Source organism: Megalobrama amblycephala, linkage group LG1 (genome assembly GCF_018812025.1).
Source record: "Megalobrama amblycephala isolate DHTTF-2021 linkage group LG1, ASM1881202v1, whole genome shotgun sequence".
Classification (NCBI taxonomy): domain Eukaryota; kingdom Metazoa; phylum Chordata; class Actinopteri; order Cypriniformes; family Xenocyprididae; genus Megalobrama; species Megalobrama amblycephala.
The window spans coordinates 5,677,231-5,701,385 of NC_063044.1; the positions used below are offsets into that span (position 1 = coordinate 5,677,231).

A 24,155-nucleotide genomic window follows, 5' to 3' on the forward strand; every position below is an offset into this window, starting at 1 on the left:
ACTATGTTATGAAAGATATAATGGAATGAATCGATATACCATTTTACTTTATGCAATATGTGGGTAAAATAGTCATACATGGATTTTCCCATTCAATACAATGCATCTATAAGCTGTATCTAATTTGCATATTAATGTGTTCTTGGAGCAACATGTAATGAAAAAAGAATTGTAATAATGATAATTACAAAATATCATATTTCCATAAGAGTGCTAATTTTAATTTTCAGTCATATTTAAAGACCAAGAAGTTGAGTTTTCATGGCGAAACCTCTGAACATTTGGTATCTCTGCAAAGCCCTGAATGTGCTCTTTACAGGACATGTATGATGTCAGAGAAAATCACTAAAATATAATGTCCACTACAGAGGACAGAAGTCTATTCCTGGGTCCCAGGAGGATATATTCTACTACTACTACTATCGCCCTCTAGTGGCGGAAAGCCCGCGGCGCAGAACAGCTTCATGTCTCATAGACTCTACTGCCCTCTAGTGTTATACTTATATTTTACGATGACGTGAAATGACTGACAGCTCGATGCATGACGTGGATAGACGTCAAACTAAAGTAAAGATGTTGGAGGTGGTAGTAAAGAACTGAAATATATTCAGGAAAATTTTCCGTATTCATTGTTTTGGGGAAAAAAAATACTTTTTGGTGTCGCTGATTATCTTAAAAATAATGATCATTTTAATTATTTTTAATGTTGGTAATTTTTATATAGGCCTAAATAAAACATTTGTAGTGACGATTAAATTATTGAAATTATATCTGGGAATTATTTTTATACCATATCACGTGTTTCCTTTTTTATATATACCTGTGAATCTATAAATGTCCTTTAAAAATAATAGTATAACATTATTGTTCTCTGAATAAAGACATTTATTTTTATTTATTTATTAAATAAAATGTTTTTTTATTTAAGAAAATAAAAAACTTCTAATAGTCTTTTTTTCTTTTATTTTTTTTCTTTCTTTTCTTTTCTGCTTGTCTTTTCACTTTGCAATGTATATATATTATTCATATATATTATTCATTATATATATATATATATATATATATATATATATAATTGAATAATCTGTATATAAAGGATATGTAAGGATTATCCAATGAACTTTTTATGAGCAAATCTTGAAAAAAAAAAAAAAAAAAAAAAAAATATATATATATATATATATATATATATATATATATATATAATGGTTTTATTACATAGAAAGAACATTAAATGCAAGTAAAATGTCTGCTTTCAGGTTTCAAATAAGTTTTCGGAGAATAAATTGTCAAAATGTGGGTGAAATAATGTTCCATTGTCATTCAGTGTAACACTTATATTTAAAATAACACTTATATGTAAAAATTTAAACAACATACTTATTCTGACCTGTGCGTATTAAAATGTATAAAACAATAAGTGAGAATACTAAATTAGCATTTTTAAAATGCCATTTTAAATGAGTATAAAAAAACCTAGGATAATGGCAAAGTTTAAAAAATGCAAAAATTACAAGTAATTAGCATTTGGGGTAAAAGTAATTAGTCTTTAACATGGCATAAATAGATTTTTGTTGTAAATATGCCTGATTTAAGATTGTTACACTGAATGACACTTTAGTGGGTGTCTTCTGTAAATCATGGTAGAAATGCATATGTAATTTTTGCATATTTTTCCATATCAAATTAAACGGGACCCATTCTGATGTACTGAAAAACAACAACAACAACAATTCAAAGCTGTTTTGATGCTTGAAAACCCTTTTTCTTCTTTGACCCATATCAATTCCTTGCATTGTTTCGTGCGTCATGTGAATACCTGCTTCAGCCCACCACTAGATGGCGAACTTCCACGAACTTCTGTCCCGTTCGCACAATCGCACTGATCTCCTCCTGCCACTGAACCTGCAGAGAGCTCGAGGAGGAGTCGAGAGCTCTGTCTGTTCTCACATCACACACACACCCACTTCTGCCAATCGAGCTGCTGATTGAGCCGAACACTGATCCATATTCCCTGCCAGCTCGAGTTTTAAACACTCCTCATCAATGCAGCACCTTCACGCGCAGTGAGAGTGAACTTCCACTGGAGATCTGAAGGAAAGCTCTTCACAGGCAGCCTGAGCACTCGAAACAGGTGTTTGTGAGGCCACAAGGCCCAGAAGAGGACAACAAACAAGACAAAATACATCATGTCCAGTGGGAAAAATGCACCTGTCACAGAGAAGTGAGTATGAGCGAGTTTCTTTCTCTACATGGAGATTTTAAAACTAAAGAAACGCGTCAGTGCTGTACATTTCAAAACTTTGCTGCCTTGTGGTTCCTGAATGTCACTAAATGGCTGATTCAGTAAGTCTGCGTTTAGCTTTGGCAGTTTTTTTTTCTCCTGTCAAATTTTCACATCTCTTCCTTCCTCGTTTTGCAATAGAATTTGAGCTCAGCTCATGTTCTCATTGAGAGAATGAAATACTATCCCTGAAAATAAAGCTTCAGAAAGGTTCACTGGTGGATTTCCACACAAGAATGTTAAAGTAAACTCGTTCACAGTGCAGTGTTCTTATCCAAAGGCGCTGGCTGTCCAAGCCCAGCATGTGTGCTCAGAGCAAACATCAAACACCTTGACTAGTGACACAGTGTGTGAGCCATATTCTGCTGTGCATGTGTGTATTTTGTACATGAGTCATTGCGGCTGAGACGGAGTTAAAGGTTACAGATACCTTTAAATGACTTGTAAAGTCATGCAATTGCTTTACACCATATTTTTGCATCTCTAACTGGATGCAGGTGGATTTAAGCAAATACATGCTAATTGGATTATATATTTCATAAGCAACAGGCGCTGGAAACCCATATTTCTCACTAGTGCATTTCTATGAATTTATATCTGCTCTTTAATCTTGATTTGCATCTAAAAACAGGATCAACTGGTTGACATTAATTAGTCCTGCTAAATATATCTTCAGTGGTCAGGTGCTGAAGAACTCTGCATCAGGTAACGTTCATAATTTATAAAGGGCGCTGTTGACAGGTCTGAGTTGTCTTTGTGTTTAGTAGTAAATGTCATTTAACCAAGTGGGTTTACTTATCTTTGGGAGCTTCGGAAGCTTCACTCTGGGAAATTTCAGGACCTTCACCATCTGGAAAATGATTTTTAAAAAATTGTATACTGTATGTGTATACACTGCCGTCCAAAAGTTTGGAAACGCCCCTGGCAAAGTGTGGTTTTGGACGATATCAGCATAAATCCTTATCGTTTTTTTTTTGGTGCAAATACATTAGAGTAACTTGACATTATCATTGAAGACCAGGAATAATAATTATCATTTTGATTACATAATAATGGCAATATATACACTACCATTCAAAAGTTTGGAAACATTACTATTTTTAATGTTTTTGAAAGATGTCTCTTATGCTCATCAAGCCTGCATTTATTTGATCAAAAATACAGAAAAAAACATTAATATTATTACAATTTAAAATTATGGTTTTCTTTTTTAAAATACTTTAAAATATAATTTATTTCTGTGATCAATGCTGAATTTTCAGCATCATTACTCCAGTCTTCAGTGTCACATGATCCTTCAGAAATCATTCTGATATGCTGATTTGATACTCAGTTATTATCATTGTTGAAAACAGTTGTGCTGCTTAATATTTTGTGGAAACTGATACTTTTTTTCAGGATTCATTGATGAATAAATAGTCAAAAAGAACAGCATTTATTCAAAATATAAATCTTTTCTAACAATATAAATCTTTACTATCACTTTTTATCAATTTAACACATCCTTGCTGAAAAAAGGTATTAATTTCTTCCAAAAAAAAAGTAAGAAAGAAAAAATTACTGACCCCAAACTTTTGAACGGTAGTGTATATTGTTACAAAAGATTTAATTTTAAAAAATGCTGCTCCTTTTTAACTTTTTATTCATCAAAGAATCCTGAAAAAAAAGTATCACGTTATAAAAAATATTAAACAGCATATTAGAGTGATTTCTGAAAAATGATGTGACATTGAAGACTGGATTTAATGATGCTGAAAATTCAGCTTTGCATCACAGACATAAATTATATTTTAAAGTATATTATTATAGAAAACCATTATTTTAAATTGTAATAATATTTCACAATATTATTTCTACTAATTATTTTACACATTTTTCTGTATTTTTGATCAAATAAATGCAGGCTTGATGAGTAGAAGAGACTTCTTTGAAAACATTAAAAATAGTAATGTTTCCAGACTTTTGAATGGTAGTGTATATAAATAACATGCCATATTTTTTGGTATTGAGAAAGAGTCCAATAGTGATTTTGACTTCAGTGAAAGTTACATTAATATGCCCTGAGAAGGCGGCAAAGACTATCTTTATGAGTGAGTGAGTCAGTCAGTTGCAAAGACTTTTATATTGAAATGGACTGAAACAAGGAAACAAGGAGGTTTTTACTTTAAACATCTTATAAGACACAATGACTAGTGCTGTCATGGGAATGTCTTAAATGTTAAAAGGACAAAGATATTGCTTTCTTCAGCGGACATTAAAACTGATTTTGTGATTATAATTGACATATGATTGACCACTCGCTCAACTTGAGATATGAATCTGTGACAGAATGAAGTAGTTCTGCTCAAAAGAGGGTTTTAAAGACAACCTGTTGTTATTTCTTATTTATTTACACACCTGTGCCATCAACTGTTGTATAAATGCAATATCGCACTCGTAGCCGTGCGATATGGCTGTATATCAGCACACTGTGATTTCCTACGGCCGAAACACAGCCATGCTGATATACAGCCATATCGCATGGCTACGAGTGAGATATTGCTTATTTTTAAGGATTTGTCGATTGATAATTGATCTTATTGATTTTATTTTTAAATATTTTTTGTGCATCTTTAATAAATATTGTGTTAAATATCAGACGTTGTTTGCATGTTTCTTTGCTATCATTAAACTATATAATATCATAAATTCCTCATGTTGGTAATTCGTCATATTGGTCATTAAAATATCCATATTGACTACTAATCTGTAGTTATTAGAATCAGCTTTATAGAAAAGCAGTTGAAGTCTATGGCTTGTACTCATTGTGTGTATGTGTGTGTGTGTGTGTTATCAGCTCCAGACAGATTTCCCTACAGGCCTGTCTTGATGAATGCATGGAGGCCTTGGATCTGTTCCTCAACAACCACTTTAATGAGAGTTTGGATAAACTACGGCCACGGTAAGGGAAGTCTTATTGTCTTTCTCTTCCCCCTTTTCTCCATCCCTCTAGTATCTGTATTTTTAAGAGCAGGTGAGGTGTTTAGTAAAGGTGTGGTACCTACCAAGCCCATGTTGCAACGTGTTTTTTTTTTGTCAGATGTACCAGCAAATTTTGTCTTTTGCTGCTTGAAATGAGCTCCCCTGTGAAGAACTTCTTTAATTCTAGATGTCTTTGCATGATAGCATGCTTTATTCCAGTTGTGATAGAGAATTGCGTCAGGCACCCTCCCTTCTCCAGGATGTTTACCTAAAGATCACACACCCTCACGCTTGACAATAGTCCAGCACACAGACTCATTAATATATAGCCGAAAGACTGACTAACCTAACACTGGGAAGGAAATTACATGCTTAAGTGGCTCCAACCCTCTTTTTTTATAAAACAGGCCCCACAGGAAGTACATAATGCTTGGTTTCAGGCTATAAAAACATTTTTTTTATTTTTTTTTTTATTAGTATGCTAAGACTGGCTGGTTGGTCTGTGTTTTTTGATTGATTGCTAAAATGCTTTCTCTAATCCCACATTAATGTACAGAGAGCCATTCATAGGTTAATTTCCATGAAAAACTATCAAAACCTTGCTCTGTTCGTTTGAAAACTGTGGCATGGCAACAACTCGGCCAATGGCGTGAGTTGGGGGTGGGGTTTATCTGTACGTCGACCAATGACAGACTGTGGAAGTTACTGGTGAAATCAGTTTACGCACGATACGAAAAATAACATTGAACTTAAATGCGATTCTTAGTGCGATAATGAAATCACAAAGGCTGTGATTTATTTATTTATTTATTTATTTATTTTTATGCGCAACTTGTCAATGAAGTATGGCTCCAAATGCTAATCTATCTGAAAGTACTGTGAGTTTGAGTCACTTATAATGTACATTTGAAAAAGCAACATGCATCAAACATCTTTCCAGGCATGAGAAGCATTTATTAACATCTTGTCCAATAAAAGACAACATTTAATAACATGTTTTTACTCCAAACTCACTTCATAACGACAGTTGAGCGTCCTTCTGTGAGATAATGTGGCTTCTTACACAGAATAAGGCAGTCGTGTGTTTATTAGTCATGTTTAAAGGCAGGAACGCACCAAACCGACGCCGACGAACTAGTGGCGACGAAAGCAGACTGCGGGGTTGGCTCACGTCGGCAGCATCTGGGTCCAAAGTTGGCCTGACGCACCAAACCGACGCTCGACAGCCGACGGCCAAGTAGCACGTCCGTTCTGTGTCTGCGTAAGATGAAATGCCTTTCCAAACCACCAGGTGGCAGTAGCTGAACAGCCAATCAGAATGATCAGATGGCCTGACGGATCGACGAGCTCCGACACCGATTCAACATGTCGAAAAAAAAGCCGACAAGGACCAACTTCAGCCAACGTTGCGGAACACACTGAGAAAACTTAGTCGGCCAACGAACAAAAACTGCCCGACGGCCAACCGTCGGCTTAGTGTGTTCCTGCCTTAAAGGGATAGTTCACCCAAAAATTAAAATTTGTTGTTTATCTGCTTACCCCCAGGGCATCCAAGATGTAGGTGACTTTGTTTCTTCAGTAGAACACAAATGATGATTTTTAACTACAACCGTTTGCCGTCTTTCAATCTTATAATGCGAGTGAATGGGAACACAATCAATAAGGGTTGAAAAAACTTGCATAGACAAATCCAAATTAAACCCTGAGGCTCGTGACGACACATTGATGTCCAAAGACACAAAACGATTGGTTTGTACGAGAAACCGAACAGTGTTTTTATCATTTTTTTACCTCTAATACACCACTATGTCCAACTGCGTTTAGCACTCACTTAGTGAGGTCTGATCACGCTCTGACAATGAAAGTGATGTCTCGTGCTTATACTTCAATGAGTGCTAGACATCACTGCCGTTGTCAGAGCACGATCAGACCTCACTAACCGAGTGCTGAACGCAGTTGGACAGACGGCAATGGTTGGAGTTAAAAATCATAATTTGTGTTCTACTGAAGAAACAAAGTCACCTACATCTTGGATGCCCTGGGGGTAAGCAGATAAACATCAAAATTTCATTTTTGGGTGAACTATCCCTTTAATCAATCAGAGCTTTTTAGTCTTCTGTTTATTCAACTACAGCAATATGACGTGGTTATCTTCTTCTGCGGCAAGGCATGTTTAGAGTTTCTGCGTAAGAGCGCCCTCTGGCTTTCAGATGGATTTTCAGTAGCATTTTCTACTGATCACAGAGCCGTACAGCTCTGACAAGCTGCGCATTAAATAATTGCAGCCTTTGCCAAATCGCATGCAAATTACTATTTTTTTAAAATTTTTATTTTTTATTTTAACCTTTATTTAACCAGGTGAGTCAATTGAGAACCAGTTCTCATTTACAATGACGACCTGGCCAAGAGGTAGCATAAAAAGCCAGTACAATACGAAAAACATAAGAGGTACAAGTAACACAGCTATAAACAGTGACATATAAAATCAAACAAAAAACTAACTAAATTAATCGTGTTAAAGGTGCCATTGAACGTTTTTTTACAAGATGTAATACAAGTCTAAGGTGTCCCCTGAATGTGTCTGTGAAGTTTCAGCTCAAAATACCCCATAGATTTTTTTTAAATTAATTTTTTTAACTGCCTATTTTGGGGCATCATTAAATATGAGCCGATTCAGGCTGCGGCCCCTTTAAATCTCGCGCTTCCCCGCCCACGGAGCTCGCGCTTGCCTTTAACAGCATAAACAAAGTTCGCACAGCTAATAAAACCCTCAAAATGGATCTTTATAAAGTGTTCGTCATGCATGCTGCATGCATACATCGGATTATTTGAGTATTGTATATATTTGGATGTTTACATTTGATTCTGAATGCGTTTGAGGCTATGCTCCGTGGCTAACGGCTAATGTTACATAAATAACGACAACGACACAGACGAACGATATAGCTTGAATCACTTTCAAAGCGATTTTCCAGATGATGAACGATAAAAACATTGACAGCCAATTATAATCCAACTGACTTTTAAAGCTGCAGACAACAAAACTCCAGCTTGCACTTATAATAAACAGAACTATATTCATCCATTGGTGTGCATGCAAATATAGTTATCTTTATAGTTAGGCTATCATTCTTGATGTGAAACTTGCATCACGCTAACCATGTTAACCATCATGTGAAATCGAGATTATGTAGCTAGTATTTTTGTTAAGAGAGTTTAAGGCATTAACCCTCTCTAAACTCTTCTCTAAACTAGTATCCTGCTGTAACGTGTGAGTGTAAAAGCATGTTTTGTGTTGTATTCCAGGTCTAAAGAGAGCATGTATCACGCTCTGATCTATGCCACAGTATTAGAGATGCAGGCCATGATGACCTTCCAACACGACGACATAGTGCATGCTGGGAACACGATGAAGAGCGCTCAGGAGGTGTGCCAGAGGTAGAAAGAGAGCCAAAACGATGCATTCGTTTCTGTCACGGAGAGGCTTTTCCTCTGTCCTTTAATTTTTAGGCAAATGGGGTTATTTCCATGTCAGCTGACCCAGCTGACATTTGCTTGTATTTGCATAAAGATGTAAAATGGTGTGACTTTAAATGACAGACAGCTGGTCATGTCTAATGGGGACTTTTATTGGCCTTACATAACATCGATTAAATGGAGTAGAAGAGATGCACAGGCCTATATGTCCCATGTTACCATGCAGCACTAATCCAGACGAGCGTATGTGGGTGTAGCAACGATCACACATCAGCTCACTTTCGGTTTGCTTAAGAAGGAGTGAGTCTCAAGGGAGATCCTTCTCTGTGATCTCCTCCTAAACCTCTCCAAACATCCTACTGGGAGAGTGACGTTAGTTTGTACTGAAGTATATGTGTTCATTTCTCAGATTAAAACAGTAGGAGAGACACAAAAAGAAACTGGTTAAGTGTGAATACATAAATCAGTCTACAAATTGACAAATAAATGGACACATTTTAAATTATATAACTGATATGAAATGTTGTTAAAGGGATAGTTCACCCAAAAATGAAAATTTGATGTTTATCTGCTTACCCCCAGGGCATCCAAGATGTAGGTGACTTTGTTTCTTCAGTAGGACACAAATGATGATTTTTAACTCCAACTGTTGCCGTCTGTCAGTCATATAATACATGTCAATGGGAACTTCATCTATAAGAGTCAAAAAAACATGCACAGACAAATCCAAATTAAACCCTGCGGCTCGCATTGACAACGGAAATGATCTCTCGCACTCATTGAAGCAAAGTGCGAGACATCACTTCCATCATCAGAGTGCATTCAGTGGTGTTTTAGAGGGGAAAAATTATATAAATACTGTTCAGTTTCTCACACAAACCGATCGTTTCGTGTCTTAGGACATCAATGTGTCGTCACAAGACAAATTTGCATTTGTCTGTTCATGTTTTTTTACTCTTATAGATGAAGTTCCCATTGACATGCATTATACGACTGACAGACGGCAACGGTTGGAGTTAAAAATAATCATTTGTGTGAGCTATCCCTTTAAAGATGCATATCCAGTGTCCAGTACCGCGTTTTAAGTCAGTTGGCAAACAAATTAAGCAATTAGAGTATACTTTTTTTTTTTTTTAAATGCATTTTAACAGGTTAAAAGCATAAAAAATTACTATTTTAGTTAAATTTAACTTCAACTTTTATCAAATAAAATTGATTTTTAAATATAATGCGTATGTCAAATTGAAAAGATACAAAACTACCAAAACGTTTGGGGTTTTGTAATTCTTTTGAAAGTAAAAACAGTAATATTGTGAAATATATTACAATTTTAAAAAACAGTTTTTACTACTTTAAAATGTAATTTAGTCTTCAGTGTCACATGATCCTTCAGAAATCATTCTAATATGATGATTTGCAGCTCAATAAACATTTCTTATTATCAATGTTGAAAACTGTTGTGCTGCTTCTTATTTTTATGGAAACGTTGATACATATTTTTTCTTTGAGTAACATAATGTTCATATGTCTTTACTGTCATTTTTGATCAATTTAATGCACCCTTGCTGATTAAAAGTATTAATTTCTTTTAAAAAAATCTTTTGAATGGCAGTGCATGTATTAACATTTTTACTTTTGAATAAATTTTCCCCCTCATCTTCCATAAGAAAGTGCGTTTGGCAGGTCAAGTGTGTTAGATATTATCATTGTGTGTTTGTGTGTGTGTGTATATATATATATATATATACACACACACACACACACACACACACACACACACACACACACACACACACACACACACACATGCATATACATAATAAATATACACAGTACACACTCATAAATTTATGTAAACACAAACTTTTATTTTGGATGCGATTAATTGCAATTGAACACTAATTTCTTGCTGTTCTCTCTCAGGTTCCGTAAGAAGTCTGGTGGTCTGAGGAGCCGAGGAGCAAATGATGATGATCTCTCAGAAGGTGCCTTTTTTCTCTTCCCAGAAATGTCTATCTCAACATTGCTATTATAGGAGAAATAAAACTCAATCAAACATATTATGTGGCTAAAGATAGAAGCTAGTGTTTAGACTGGAAACTGACAGTTAGCATGTTTAATTTAATAACCATTTTATGATGAAGTGTTTTACAAACAAGCTTTCGAATCATTTCTATTTGATGTGTTACAGAGCAGCTCCATGCTGAAGTGTGTTACGCTGAGTGTTTACTACACAGAGCCGCTCTCACGTTCTTACAGGTTTGACACATTTCAAGACAAAGGTCTCTAACACAATCACTCACAGACAGACAATCTCAGGTGTTTTGTTTAAACTATGTATAATTTGCCGGGCACGTAAACACCTTAACCTGCGTTCTGTCAGCTTGTTGAAGTGCACATGTGTGATATGTGATAGGAAAGTGTTCTTGTACAGCAGATATTAAGGTCATCCAGCCACAGCGAGTGTTTCGCGGTAGGGGAGGAGAGGTGTATCGCAAAATCAGAACTTTTCTTGACCCAAGAAATATTAAAAATGTGTTCTCATCTCATACAGCCAAAGGGCAAGTTCAAATATGAGTCTGTTCAGGTTTCCTGCTGACATTTTGAAATACTCTGAGGTTTTTAAAGGGATAGTTCACCCAAAAAGTAAAATTATCCCATGATTTACTCACCCTCAAGCCATCGTAGGTGTATATGACTATCTTCTTTCAGACGAACACAATCGGAGATATATTTAAAAATATCATGGCTCTTCCAAGCTTTATAATGGTAGTGAACGGGGGGCGTGTTTTAAAGCCCCCAAAAATGCACAAACCCATCATAAAAGTAATCCACACGGCTCCAGGGGGTTAATAAAAGCCTTCTGAAGTTAGGCGATGGGTTTTTGTAAAAAAAAAATCTATATATAAAACTTTATAAATTAAAACCACTAGCTTCAGATGGCCGTACGCAGAATGCGCAAGTCTACTTGCACCACAAAAGTAACCACTGACACAATGTATGACACAGGATGTAGGAGTATCGTAAGTTTAGACGCTTCTTGCGGTTCAAACAAATGTGCAACAAACTCAAGCTCCTCTTCTCTTATATCCTCCGACATCTCTCTTTAAAATTTTAGACTTCTAATTCGTGACCGGTGTTTTGTTTTGCTCTATCCTCTGCGCCTCTGTGTTCATCAGTGCATCAGAAGCTAGATATTATAGTTAAAAAGATTTAAATATAGATATTTTTCTTACAAAAACCCATCGCTTCTCTTCAGAATGCCTTTATTAACCCCTTGGAGCTGTATGGATTTATTTATGATGGATGGATGCATTTTTGGGGGGCTTCAAAATCTCACCCCCATTCACTACCATTATAAACCTTGGAGGACTAAGGATATTTTAAATATATCTCTGATTGTGTTTGTCTGAAAGAAGATAGTCATATACATCTAGGATGGCTTGAGGGTGAATAAATCATGGGATAATTTTCATGTTTGGGTGAACTATCCCTTTAATGTCACAACTCACATAATACATAGAATACTCTGAATGAAATACATGGATTCTTCCGTTTTGATGCCACCACTGGGGAATAACCTGTTTTTAATACAGTCTTGTCAAAACACGGTTTACTTGCATTGTCAGGTTATTGATTTGGATGTAAATCAGTTTTTTCAATAAATTGATTTTTGGTAGTTATCAGTGTATTGGTGTGCATGTAAACATGCTCAATGTCTTTTTAACCCACTTTCACTCCATCCTACTCCACGCTTTTTGAAGAAATGTTTCTATATAGATCCTTAAAGGATTAATTCACTTTCAAATAAACTTTTCCTGATAATTTACTCACCCCCATGCCATTCTAGATGTTCATGTCCTTCTTTCTTCAGTCGAAAATAAATTAAGGTTTTTGATGAAAACATTCCAGGATTTTTCTTCTTATAGTGGACTTCAATGGAGCCCAAACGGTTGAAGGTCAAAATTACAGTTTCAGTGCAGCTTCAAAAGGCTTTAAACGATACCAGACGAGGAATAAGGGTCTTATCTAGTGAAACGATCGGTCATTTTCGAAAAAAATACAAATGTATATGCTTTATATAAACAAATGATCGCCTTCCAAGTGGTTCCGCCAAAACTGCATTTCCGTATTCTCCAAAAAGTTTACGCCGTATGTCCTACACCTTCCCTATTCTACTTACGAAAAAAATGTAACTGGCGCTGCGTTCGTTCCGTAAGTTGAATAGGGAAGGCGTAGGACATACAGCGTAAGCTTTTCAACTCAACAGGAAAATTAATCTATAATGCTTATGTCAAATTGAAAAGATACAAAACTACTAAAAAGACACTTTTTGGCATAAAGAGTTCTTAAAAATTGAGTCAGAACTCTGGGGTTCTATTTAGAACACCATCAAACCTTTTTTTTCTAAGAGTGCAGAGCTCAAATTTGCACCTGATTTCTCATTCTCTCTTTGTTTGTTGACAGGATGAGAATATGGTGAGTTTTATTAAAGGAGGAATCAAAGTACGGAACAGTTACCTCATATACAAGTAAGTCTTTAGCAAGTAATTGAAAGAAATCTGTCTTTTTATTGTGCGTAAATGAGAAAAATTGGTGCCATCCAGACACATGCACCTTTTAAAGAGATAGTTCACCCACAAATGAAAATTCTGCCATCATTTACTCACCCTCAAGTTGTTCCAAACCTGTATGAAACCTTTATTTTCCATACTATGGAAGTCAATGGGGTGCATCAATTGTTTGGTTACCCATATTCTTCAAAATATCTTCTTTTGTGTTCAACATTCATACAGGTTTGGAACAACTTGAGGGTGAATAAATGATGACAAAATTTTCATTTTTGGGTGAACTATCCCTTTAACCCAATAGAAACAACCCATCTTTGATTCCCACCAACATCATACCCTTGAATTGAACTGTTCATCGAATCTGTCTGCTGTGTCTGACGTCATGATTCTCATGCAGGGAGCTCCACGCCTTCATCCAGTCAGATACAGCTTTCAAAGGACCAAGCCACAAGCACTTAGAGGGCGGGGTCTCTTTTGGGATCGGGGCTTTCAACTTGGTATGTTTATCTGTGATATTGCATCTCTGTCCCTATGAATAAACTCCAGACTGTCAACTGTGTTGTTGTTCTTCACTCTCACACAGACTCTTTCACTGTTTCCTGCCCGGATACTCAAGCTGCTGGAGTTTGCAGGCTTTTCTGGAGATAAGGTTTTGAAATTTCACTTCAGATGTCTTTAAATTTAAGTAAAAATTACACTCTTATATTCTCATTTTTGCAGAGATATGCCAGTGCGAATGTTCATGTATTTATTCTTTTCTTAATAGTCTTTTGTGTGTGTGTGTGTGTGTGTGTGTGTGTAGGAATTTGGCATCTCTCAGCTGTGCACCGGTGCCACCTCTCAGACCCTGCGCTCTATGCTGTGCGCCCTCCTCCTGCTCTGTTTCTACACCTTCCTCTCCTTTATTTTAGGTAGCATGTATTTGTGATTAAATTATGCATTTGATACCCACATAAATCAGACATCTTACAGCATTAATGTTTCTTTAGTTAATTGTGCAACTGGCCATTGTACAGAAATGGTGCAAACTGCTGTCCCAAAACCAAAAAATACATTTAAAAAGCATTTAAGTATTCAAATTTAACATCCTTCTATTATCTATTGAATCCCACAGTGATATTTAAAATATCAGTAAGCTTAAATATATATATATATATATATATATATATATATATATATATATATATATATATATATATATATATATATATATATATATATATATATATATATATATATACATCATCATCATCATATATACAATATATTAGGTACTTTCAATTGGGAGGTGGCTGTCCCGAACCCTAACCCCTAAATTTCAACTTGTGAAAATGATATAATATTAAATAATTTTTGCACTTTTTTCCATTGTTATTATTATAAACGATATTTTAGATTTTTTTTTTCTTTTTTCTTTTTTTTTTAAGTGAAGTTTAAAAAATATTTATTTTATATTTTATTTTTAAATCATGAAACTTTACGTAATACATTGTATTCCGCATTTTCACGTCACTATCGAAACCAGTGTATGTTTTAGTCCATTGGCTGAGACTGATTTTAACCACGCGCCTACATTTTTTTAACAGGAAATATTCCTGTGTGCCTCTCGCAGAACCTGATTTTGCGGAGTTTAACATGTTCCTGGGTCAACATTTTTGTTGATCCTGGAACAACATTCAAATCAACCAATCAGATTTGAGGGACACGTTTACAGATTATATCAAGTTTAGGCTTAAAATCATGAATTGGTGCTTCTACATCAGTGTTATTCATCTATCATTTCCCTCTGATTTTTGGGATAACTTATGGGTAGGGTTAGGTTTAGGGGTAGGAATAGGGTTAAGACTAAATTTTCAGGCTGTAATGTTGTTCCAGGATCAACAAAATATGTTGACCCAGGAACGCATCTAACTCCGCAAAATCAGGACGTGCGTCCCTCTCATGACCTCTCTTTCATAGTAGATAGGACCATCATTTTGAGGTAAATGTGTTCAAAAGTCTGAAAATCTGTGTAACTTTAAGTAACTTTTTTTCTGCAATTAAGCAAACTTTTTTGGGTGTTATTCCATAAATGTTAGTTTTTATGTGTGGACAACTGTTCAGAACGGTGCTAGCTAACCTTGTGCTGATTAGCATCTTTGAGTTAGGCTCAAAAGTATCTAAAATTGTCACTACCGAAACAGTCATGACCGAAATGAAATCATTGTTTTGGTGGTGACATAAGGGAACAGATTATCATTTATTTGGGGGAAATAAACAAAATTTTAGTACAGTTATGCAAATCATTAGTATTTTAATGTTTTAGTATGCGAGTTAAAATTCTGTAACTCATTACTGTCGAAAATGTGCAGTCACAGCCGAAACTTGGGATGTTTTGTCAAACATAAAGTATACTGAATTATCAACTAAGATGTTATTATAGTGTTTGGTTCAATGTATATTCAAACTAATATAGTCAGTGTGATAAACTTTATGCCTTTTACAAAGAAAGATTGGATTCAAAATGCAACAAATCTCATAAATTACACTTGAAATATTGTTAAAATTGTAATTGTTATTGATTTACTTGTGAAAACATTTTTTTTTTAAATAGCAACAATATATTTACAAGGTAGATGTAAACAAAATCTTAATAGGTCAATGTAACCTTTCTTATGAAATTATTTATTGTTGTGTTTCGGTAGTTGCAAATTTGGGGAGACGAAAAATATAATCTGAAATAATATCTGAAAATACATTTAACTGTACAATTACTAGAAATGTGTACCTTGGATATAATACAATTTGCATACATACAAATTTTTTAGAAAAGACATTTTTTTCAAGATATTTTCTTATTCTGACTTTGAACCAATTCTGTAGAATGGCCCATATATATATTTTATTATACATTTTACTTTTATTTATGAGTTTATTTACCATTCAAAAGTTTAATTAAAGAAATTAATAATTTTATTCAGCAAGGATGCTTTAAATTGATCAAAAGTGACAGTAAAGACATTTATAATGTTACAAAAGATTTTAAATAAATGCTGTTTTTCTGAACTTTCTATTCAACAAAGAATCCTGATTAAAAAATGCACAAAAATATGAAGCAGCAGAACTGTTTTCAACATTGATAATAATCAGAAATGTTTCTTCAGCAGCAAATCATCATATTAGCATGATTTCTGAAGGATCATGTGACACTGAAGACTGGAGTAATGATGCTGAAAATTCAGATTTGATCACAGGAATAAATTACATTTTAACATATATTCAAATAGAAAACAGTTATTTTAAATTGTAATAATATTTTGCAATATTTCTATTTTTTACTGTATTTTTGCTCAAATAAATGCTGCCTTGGTGAGCAGAAGAGACTCCTTTAAAAACTCAAATGACCCCAAACTTTTGAATGTTAGTGTATATATTGAAATGATAGAATTCTCTGATATTTTTATAGTTATTAATAAGTGATGTTTTGTGTAGGTACTGGCGAGGCAGAGGTGGAAGATGCGGAGAGACTTCTGAAGCCATTTCGCCTGCGATACCCACAGGTATGTTCTGCTTCTGTCTTTCTCTCTACTTCATTTCTAAATTAATTTATTAAGATTTTCAGGGCCATGTTGACATGCTCATGAAGATGATTTGGTTTAATTCTAATAAGTTCACTTTAAAGACCCTCTAAAATGAAAATTGGACTTTTGTGGCATTTAGTTCATGTCCACACTCTGTGCATTCATTCACATACTAGCTGAAAAATGTTTTTCTTCACATTGGGTGTTTTTGAAGCTCATGTTCTGATCATCTCTCCAGGGAGCGATTTTCCTTTTCTTTGCAGGTCGGACAGAAGAAATAAAGGGCAACATTGATGAGGTAAGAAACGAGAGGAGAACATTTACCAGAATTCATAAATGATGAATACTCAAATATTAGTAGTTTCATTTCAAATCTGATCACGTAGCGTTTATTCTTTAGTGTGTAATACTGCTGTTGCTGCAAAATTTAAACAGAGCGATACTGACAGACTGGGAAGAGAGGAGCTGCAACAATGTCAAATGTGGAAAATAATGACATTCAAGCATTGAAAACCTATTCTAGTAGACCCCAAAACAAAATCAAGACTTTGATAAAGCCATATTTAAAGACTTAAGACTGGTTTAACTATGACTTGAAAACAAGGGTCAGAGTGAGGTGGAAAATGTAAGAAATTTTGACTAACATTTTAAATAGGCCGAAATGTTCACCGATTAACATTATTGTACCCCTGCTTGTCCAGGCGGTGGCGCTGTTTGAGGACGGCTGTAAGGCCCAGCAGGTCTGGAAACAGTTTCATCACATGTGCTACTGGGAGTTGATGTGGTGTTTCACCTTTAAGAAGCACTGGAAGATGGCGTACTTCTATGCAGACCTGCTCAGCCAGGAGAGCCGCTGGTCTAAGGTGACCCTACCGCTCAAAAACATTTTAAATAAAAATAATATTTCAAATAGGGCCGCACATTTGGGGGGAAAGTCTAATTGCGATGGAGAATTGTTATGATTATTATTTTTATAATTGTTGTTGTTGTTGTTGTTGTTACTACTACTATATAAAAAATACTAAATAAAAATAAAATGAGAAATATTACTATTGTAATATTTCACCATAAAATAAAGAAAATGGAGAATTTAAGAAAAATAAGATAATTTCATTTCACATTACAGCTGTAAAATTGCAATGCTCATCTTAATTTGTTTATTTTCAAATGTTAAACCATCAAACTTTTATTTTGATGGAAAACCGCAGGAAGTCCAGTCGGCATGAAACGGGAGTTGTAATAGTCTTTTCTCCACTTTTGTGACATATATCTGAGTGAAACGGCTTCTCGAACAAGAAAAAATGTAGGGCGGGACTTGATTTTGTCCATGTGGAATTGATTGGATGGTTGTGGTATGCTATTGGTGGATCTCATGTGAGTGACAGGTTGTCCCACCCTCATTCCAGTAAACACATCATCAGAGAAAAGAACACACTTTGAAACATGAAGCGCATTTTTAAAAGGATTAGTTCACTTTAAAATGAAAATTACTAGCTTTGCTCACCCTCAAGCCATCCTAGGTGTATATGACTTTCTTCTTTCTGATGAACACAATCTGAGTTATATTAATAAATATCCTGATGCATCCAAGCTTTATAATGGTAGTGAACAGAACCAACTCAAGAGAGTGCATCCATCCATTATAAACGTACTTCACACGGCTCCGGGGGGTTAATAAAGGCCTTCTGAAGCGAAGCGATGCATTTGTGTAAGAAGAATATCCATATTCAACAAGTTTTAAAGTAAAATATCTAGCTTCCGCCAGACCGCCTTCCGTATTCAACTTACGTTGGTTAAGGTTTTTTCGTAAGTTGAATACGGAAGGTGGTCTGGTGGAAGCTAGATATTTTACTTTAAAACTTGTTGAATATGGATATTCTTCTTACACAAACGCATCGCTTCAGAAGGCCTTAATTACCCCCCTGGAGCCACGTGGAGTACATTTATGATGAATGGATGTCCTGCCATTATAGAGCTTGGATGTGTCAGGATATTTATTATTAGGTTGGTTACCGTCCTTGATTCTGATTCATGATAAAACACGACTTTGACCGCTTCACCCAACGGTTCTGTGTATCACTATACTACACCCTTAGCAACCACTCATAAACTGTTTGTTCTTATTTGATATTGTTCATTGAAGTTTATTGTATTATGTAGAAGAGTATTGTGAGATTAAAGATCAAGTGAGCGAGTTTATTACCTGCATTTTCCTTCAGGTCAGTCCTATGTTCATAATAAAAAAATCTGTTTAAATGTCTGCTGTATTATCTTGTCCTTTTAATAGTTAAGGGGTTTTCCCGTGACTGACAGCGCTGGTCAAAGCATTTGTCAGGTGCATCTTGTTCCGTGTTCACAACAATTCAGTCTTTTCAATGTAAAAGTCTTCGCTACTGACTGACACACTCATAAAGACAGTCTTTGCCGCCATCTAATGGTGTAATAATGTAACTTCTGTTGCTGTTCACGGTCAGGGACTATTTTTTCCGGCGGAAGGAAGGCTTTAGTGAAAGTTTACTTCATGAAAGTTGCAATGATACTTATTTTAGGCTTTAATATTTGTATTGTGTGGTAACCGTTTTATAAAAGCAATAAGGTACTCAAGGCTAGTGCTGTATCGTGAATAAGTCACGGCTGAAGGGGTTGCAGCAACACCCTACATATAGAAATATACATGTATATTTCTATTTCTATTTAATTTATATTATACATAAATATAAATATTTTATATATAAATATAATATATTTTTGTAAAATATATACATGCATGTATATGTATTTATATACATAATAAATATACACAGTACACACATATATTATGTAAGCAAACTTATGTCAGATGCGATTAATCACGATTAATCATTTGACAGCACTACCTGAAATATGTTTTAGTGTAAATCTAGAAGTTCATTTACATTGTTTCTGGTGACATGATTAACATCCTTAATAATTCACAAGGCAGTTTAGTGTACTGTATATCTGAGAAACACCCATATCATGGTTATCTAAGCGTGATCTGTATAGATGCCAAGACATTTCTGTGTCACACGTTTGAAATGGCCTCCACCCAAAATGTAAATCAAGTGTGGGATTTTATAGGTGCTGGGAAAATGTATATATACACACACGCACACACACAACTCAAGACAGGAAACATACCAACTCCGTAAGGCACACATACCACTAACAAATAAAAACGGAACAGGATTTTATTGAAATGGAATGAACTCTTGAATTAAGCAAAGATGTAAATCAGGACAGCACTAAAATTGCAGAAGTCTTTCAACTTGAAACTTTGAAAACTAAAGTATGAAGAAATTAAGTAAAGGAAGGTTCACATTTCTTCCATGAGTTTACATTTCTTTACATGAGTGTGAATACGTCTACTCACTGAAATTTCCATATTCACAAAGTCAGAAAACGAGGCACTCAAAATGTTCTTTAAAAAAATTATATTTTAAAACTAAGGGCGAAATAACTTGTTTCTTAATGATTGTCGAAATGTTCTAGCAGTTGGTTAGCCAACAGTAGCGTTAACCAACAGTTCTGGTCTAAATGCAGACAGACTTCCTCCTCAGAAACATGAAGTAAAACCATACAGGTGTAAAGCCTGGCATTGCACTGTATTTTTTTATTTTTTATTTTTTTAATTGAAGTTATCGCAGTGATTAGACAAACTGCCATGTGTAAGCTGTGTAAATTGGCTTTGTGGGTCGACGTCTTTGCCAGGTTTTTGTTTGGACTGGTTGGTTCTGCTGCTGGTTGTGATTACGTACAGTGTGTTTCAGTGTACAGAAGGATTATTATGGCTGTCTCTGTCTCTCTCAGGCCATGTACGTGTACATGAAGGCGGCTTATCTCAGCATGCTTCCAGACTCCGAATCCCGGCCGTTCGGAGATAATGAGGTGGATCTCTTTAGGTAAATACACTCATGTGGAATTGCATTGACAACACAGGAGCAGACGAGGCTTTCATGAAAAAAAAAAAAAATAGTGTTTCTGTATGTGGGTTTATTGGATGTGTGTTAACGTGGTACAGTATCATGTATCAAAACAGACATTAGTCTTTCTTTATTCCTGTTCACTTCCTGTCTGTCTCTCAGACAGGTACCATCATACAAACAGAAGATAGCTGGGAAATCTCCACCCACAGAGAAGTTTGCCATTCGTAAAGCAAGACGGTACAAAGCCAGCAATCCAATCAGACTTCCTGTTCCTGTGCTTGTAAGAATACCATACAAAACATTCAGTAGACTTCTTTCTAAATGCTTTTCTTTACTTTCTATTGTAAGACAATCAATGTCTATACTTTAAAATAATGTCAGCAACATTTTTGACTTCTGATGTGCTGTGTATTTCAGGAGATGATGTACATGTGGAATGGCTTTTCCATGATCAGCAAACAGCCTGAGCTCACAGAGGGCATGATGGAGACGCTGTTAGAGGCGGAGCGCACCCTAAAGGCGGCTCCAGGTAATGCAGTCCTCTGTGCATTCAATGACAAGTTACATTAATTAGGCAAATCTGCTAATTTTAGCAGTATCTCTGCTCTTTCTCTTAGAGAATATGTCTAGATTTTAAAAGTTTCTTTTATATAGGTCTTAAAGCCTGATATTTATATAAGTAATTAGATGTAATAAGTAATAGATGATAGAAAAAGCAATAAATAGACCAATTAAAAATTATATATATATATATATATATATATATATATATATGTAAAATATGTATTTATATATAATCTAAAGTGTGTGTGTGTCTGTGTATATATATATATATATATATATATATATATATATATATATATATATATATATATATATATATATATATATATATATATATATATATATATATCAGGGGCGTTTCCTCCGAGTAGGCAAGGGAGGCAGTGCCTCCTCAAAAAAAAAAAAAAAAACGATCACCGAGTTAGATATCACTGCTTTATGTCACGTCAAAATCAAACTTGAAATGGACTGAAAGCATGATGACTGCGAGTGCAATCAGTTTGGTGAAATTAAAAATACAATTTTACGGAGCATGACTGATGATCCAAAATATCCTAGGTTGACAATAAAAAAGAAAAACCGCAATACACAAATAAAATATATTGTTTAAATTATTATTGCCTTTAGTTATTATTTTGGAATGAATGTAGAAATGCTTAAAACACTAACTTGATGAAATTGACTTGGTTCTGATAAATAGAACATTACATTGTTAATATAGAATTGCAAAATAGAATTGTATTTTATTTCTTTTTTTTTCTTTTTTGATGTACTGTAAAGTAATGTTCATTTAACAAGGAAGATGTGTCAACTTTAAGAGTAATGCACGAATTTACATTGATTCATAAAAAAAAATATGCCTCCTCATTTCAGAACACCACTGCACGCCACTGATATATATATGTATACACACACATATATATATATATATATATATATATATATATATATATATATATATATATATATATATATATATATATATATATATATATATAATTTATATTGAAATCATTTTACTTAACTAAAATGTCAGTAACTGCTAAAAATCAGTTATGCTGTATAACATGTAAACTGACATGTTATTTTACTCCTTTTGTCATCATTACTAGGAGTACCAGAGGAAATATCTTTTCCTTTTGAATAATGTTTCTGACAATAGCAATAGTTCACCCAAAAATGAAAATTATGTCATCATTTACTCACCCTTGTGTTGTTCCTAACCTGTATTAGTTAGATATTTTGAAGAATGTTGGTAATTAAACAGTGGATGGACCCCATTGACTTCCACAGTATGAGGGGAAAAAAATACTATTGAAGTCAATAAAATTGTTTGGTTACCAACATTCTTCAAAATATCATCTTTTGTCTTCAACAGAAGCTGTTTTTTATAATTATATATTATATAACATACCTGTACAGTAGTATGCTGTATCCTATATATTGTTTTACGTTCATTCTTTCTGTATGTGTATGTGTAGAGAACGAGTACACGGTGGACGACTCGTGTTTAATCCTGCTTCTGAAAGGCCTGTGTCTGAAGAACCAAGGCCAGACGCAAGCCGCAGAGGACTGTTTCAGACAGGTTTACAGCAGGCCAGTGCTCCTGTATTAATGGCTTTTCCCTTCAGAAATGCTTGTTCTGTCTCAGGATGAAGTTTGAGATGTTTTTGTGCCTTTAACAGTGAAAAGAAGCTGAAGTTTGATCATTACCTGGTTCCTAATGCTCTGCTGGAGTTGAGTCTCTTATGCATAGACACAGGGAGGAAAGAGCAAGCCATCAAACTACTGCAGAAAGCTAAGTGAGTTCAGGACAGGACAATACTTGATTTGTTGTTGTCATTTCGTTTTCTCCAGTCTGAAATGTCACGTTATTATTGTCTGTCCTGTCAGGAATAACTACAAAGAGTACTCGATGGAGTCTCGGACGCAGTTCAGGGTCCACGCAGCCCTGATCAAACTTAAGGCTGACACCAGTGACCAAGATGAAATAACATCTTTGTGAGGACAGATGATCCTCTTCCCTGATGACCAGGTCACTGTATGGGGAGAATGAAAGACCAAAGACACAGTGTGGTTTTTATCCAGTGTTATTATAGGAGACACTAAAAACTTCATTTGTACATTCCTCCCCCAGGAGCTTATTTTTGCCAAATTGATGTTTATTTTAGTCATATAGTAAATAGTTCATAAATAGACATAATGAATGGTTATTTCGAATGTAAGCCAGGGTTTAAGCTCCTTTTGTGTGAAAATGTACATTTTAGGGAGCATTAGAAATCAAATTGATATTTTTTCTTCCTGTATTTTTTTGTCAAGTCCTGTACAGGTTTAATAAGGGAAAATGACTGGAAAACTGACGGTGTTTACAAAAAGAAAAAATTGGACAAGTCATTTCACACTAAGTTTGATTAAACATGCTGATTATTGTAAGGTTGAGTGTGGGATTGAATATTATATTCCTTTCTTGAATAAATCAAGAACTTTTATAATAATCTAACAGTTCCCCAACATGCATCGTAAATATTCAGTTGTCAAATACTGGTTATTTTTTGTTATGCAATATATTTTATTAGTAGTTAATATTTATTATTGCTATTAAAAAATTTCAAAATGTATAATTTATGCATAATTTTTTTATAGTAAATTAAGTCATGCTCAATCAATGCAATTATTTAACAATAAATGCAATGGGTCACTGTATGAATAAATCAGATTTTTCATGCATAAGCTAAATTGTTCCTAAAAAGTATGTTTTTTTTTTTTTTTAACTTTATGTAGGTCTTCTCAAAAT

At 34.6% G+C, this 24,155-nt stretch overlaps 1 protein-coding gene across 2 annotated transcripts; it reads left to right on the forward strand.

Moving 5' to 3' along the window:
* The first annotated feature begins 1,827 nt into the window (after positions 1-1,827).
* On the forward strand, positions 1,828-24,091 carry zgc:158403 (tetratricopeptide repeat protein 39A). Of its 2 annotated transcripts, none has more exons than XM_048180936.1 (18): positions 1,828-2,224; positions 5,121-5,225; positions 8,552-8,683; positions 10,646-10,707; positions 10,914-10,981; positions 13,190-13,254; positions 13,691-13,790; positions 13,877-13,942; positions 14,096-14,207; positions 16,765-16,832; positions 17,092-17,151; positions 17,555-17,716; positions 20,682-20,773; positions 20,957-21,077; positions 21,215-21,326; positions 22,843-22,957; positions 23,047-23,163; positions 23,255-24,091. In XM_048180936.1, the coding sequence occupies exons 1-18, from the start codon at positions 2,190-2,192 to the stop codon at positions 23,364-23,366; spliced, it is 1,704 nt and encodes a 567-aa protein (XP_048036893.1). In that variant the 5' UTR covers positions 1,828-2,189; the 3' UTR covers positions 23,367-24,091. The 2 variants fall into 2 exon arrangements, with proteins under 2 accessions (XP_048036893.1, XP_048036898.1); XM_048180941.1 differs by having other exon boundaries at positions 1,832-2,224; positions 14,096-14,204.
* The last annotated feature ends 64 nt before the right edge of the window (positions 24,092-24,155 follow it).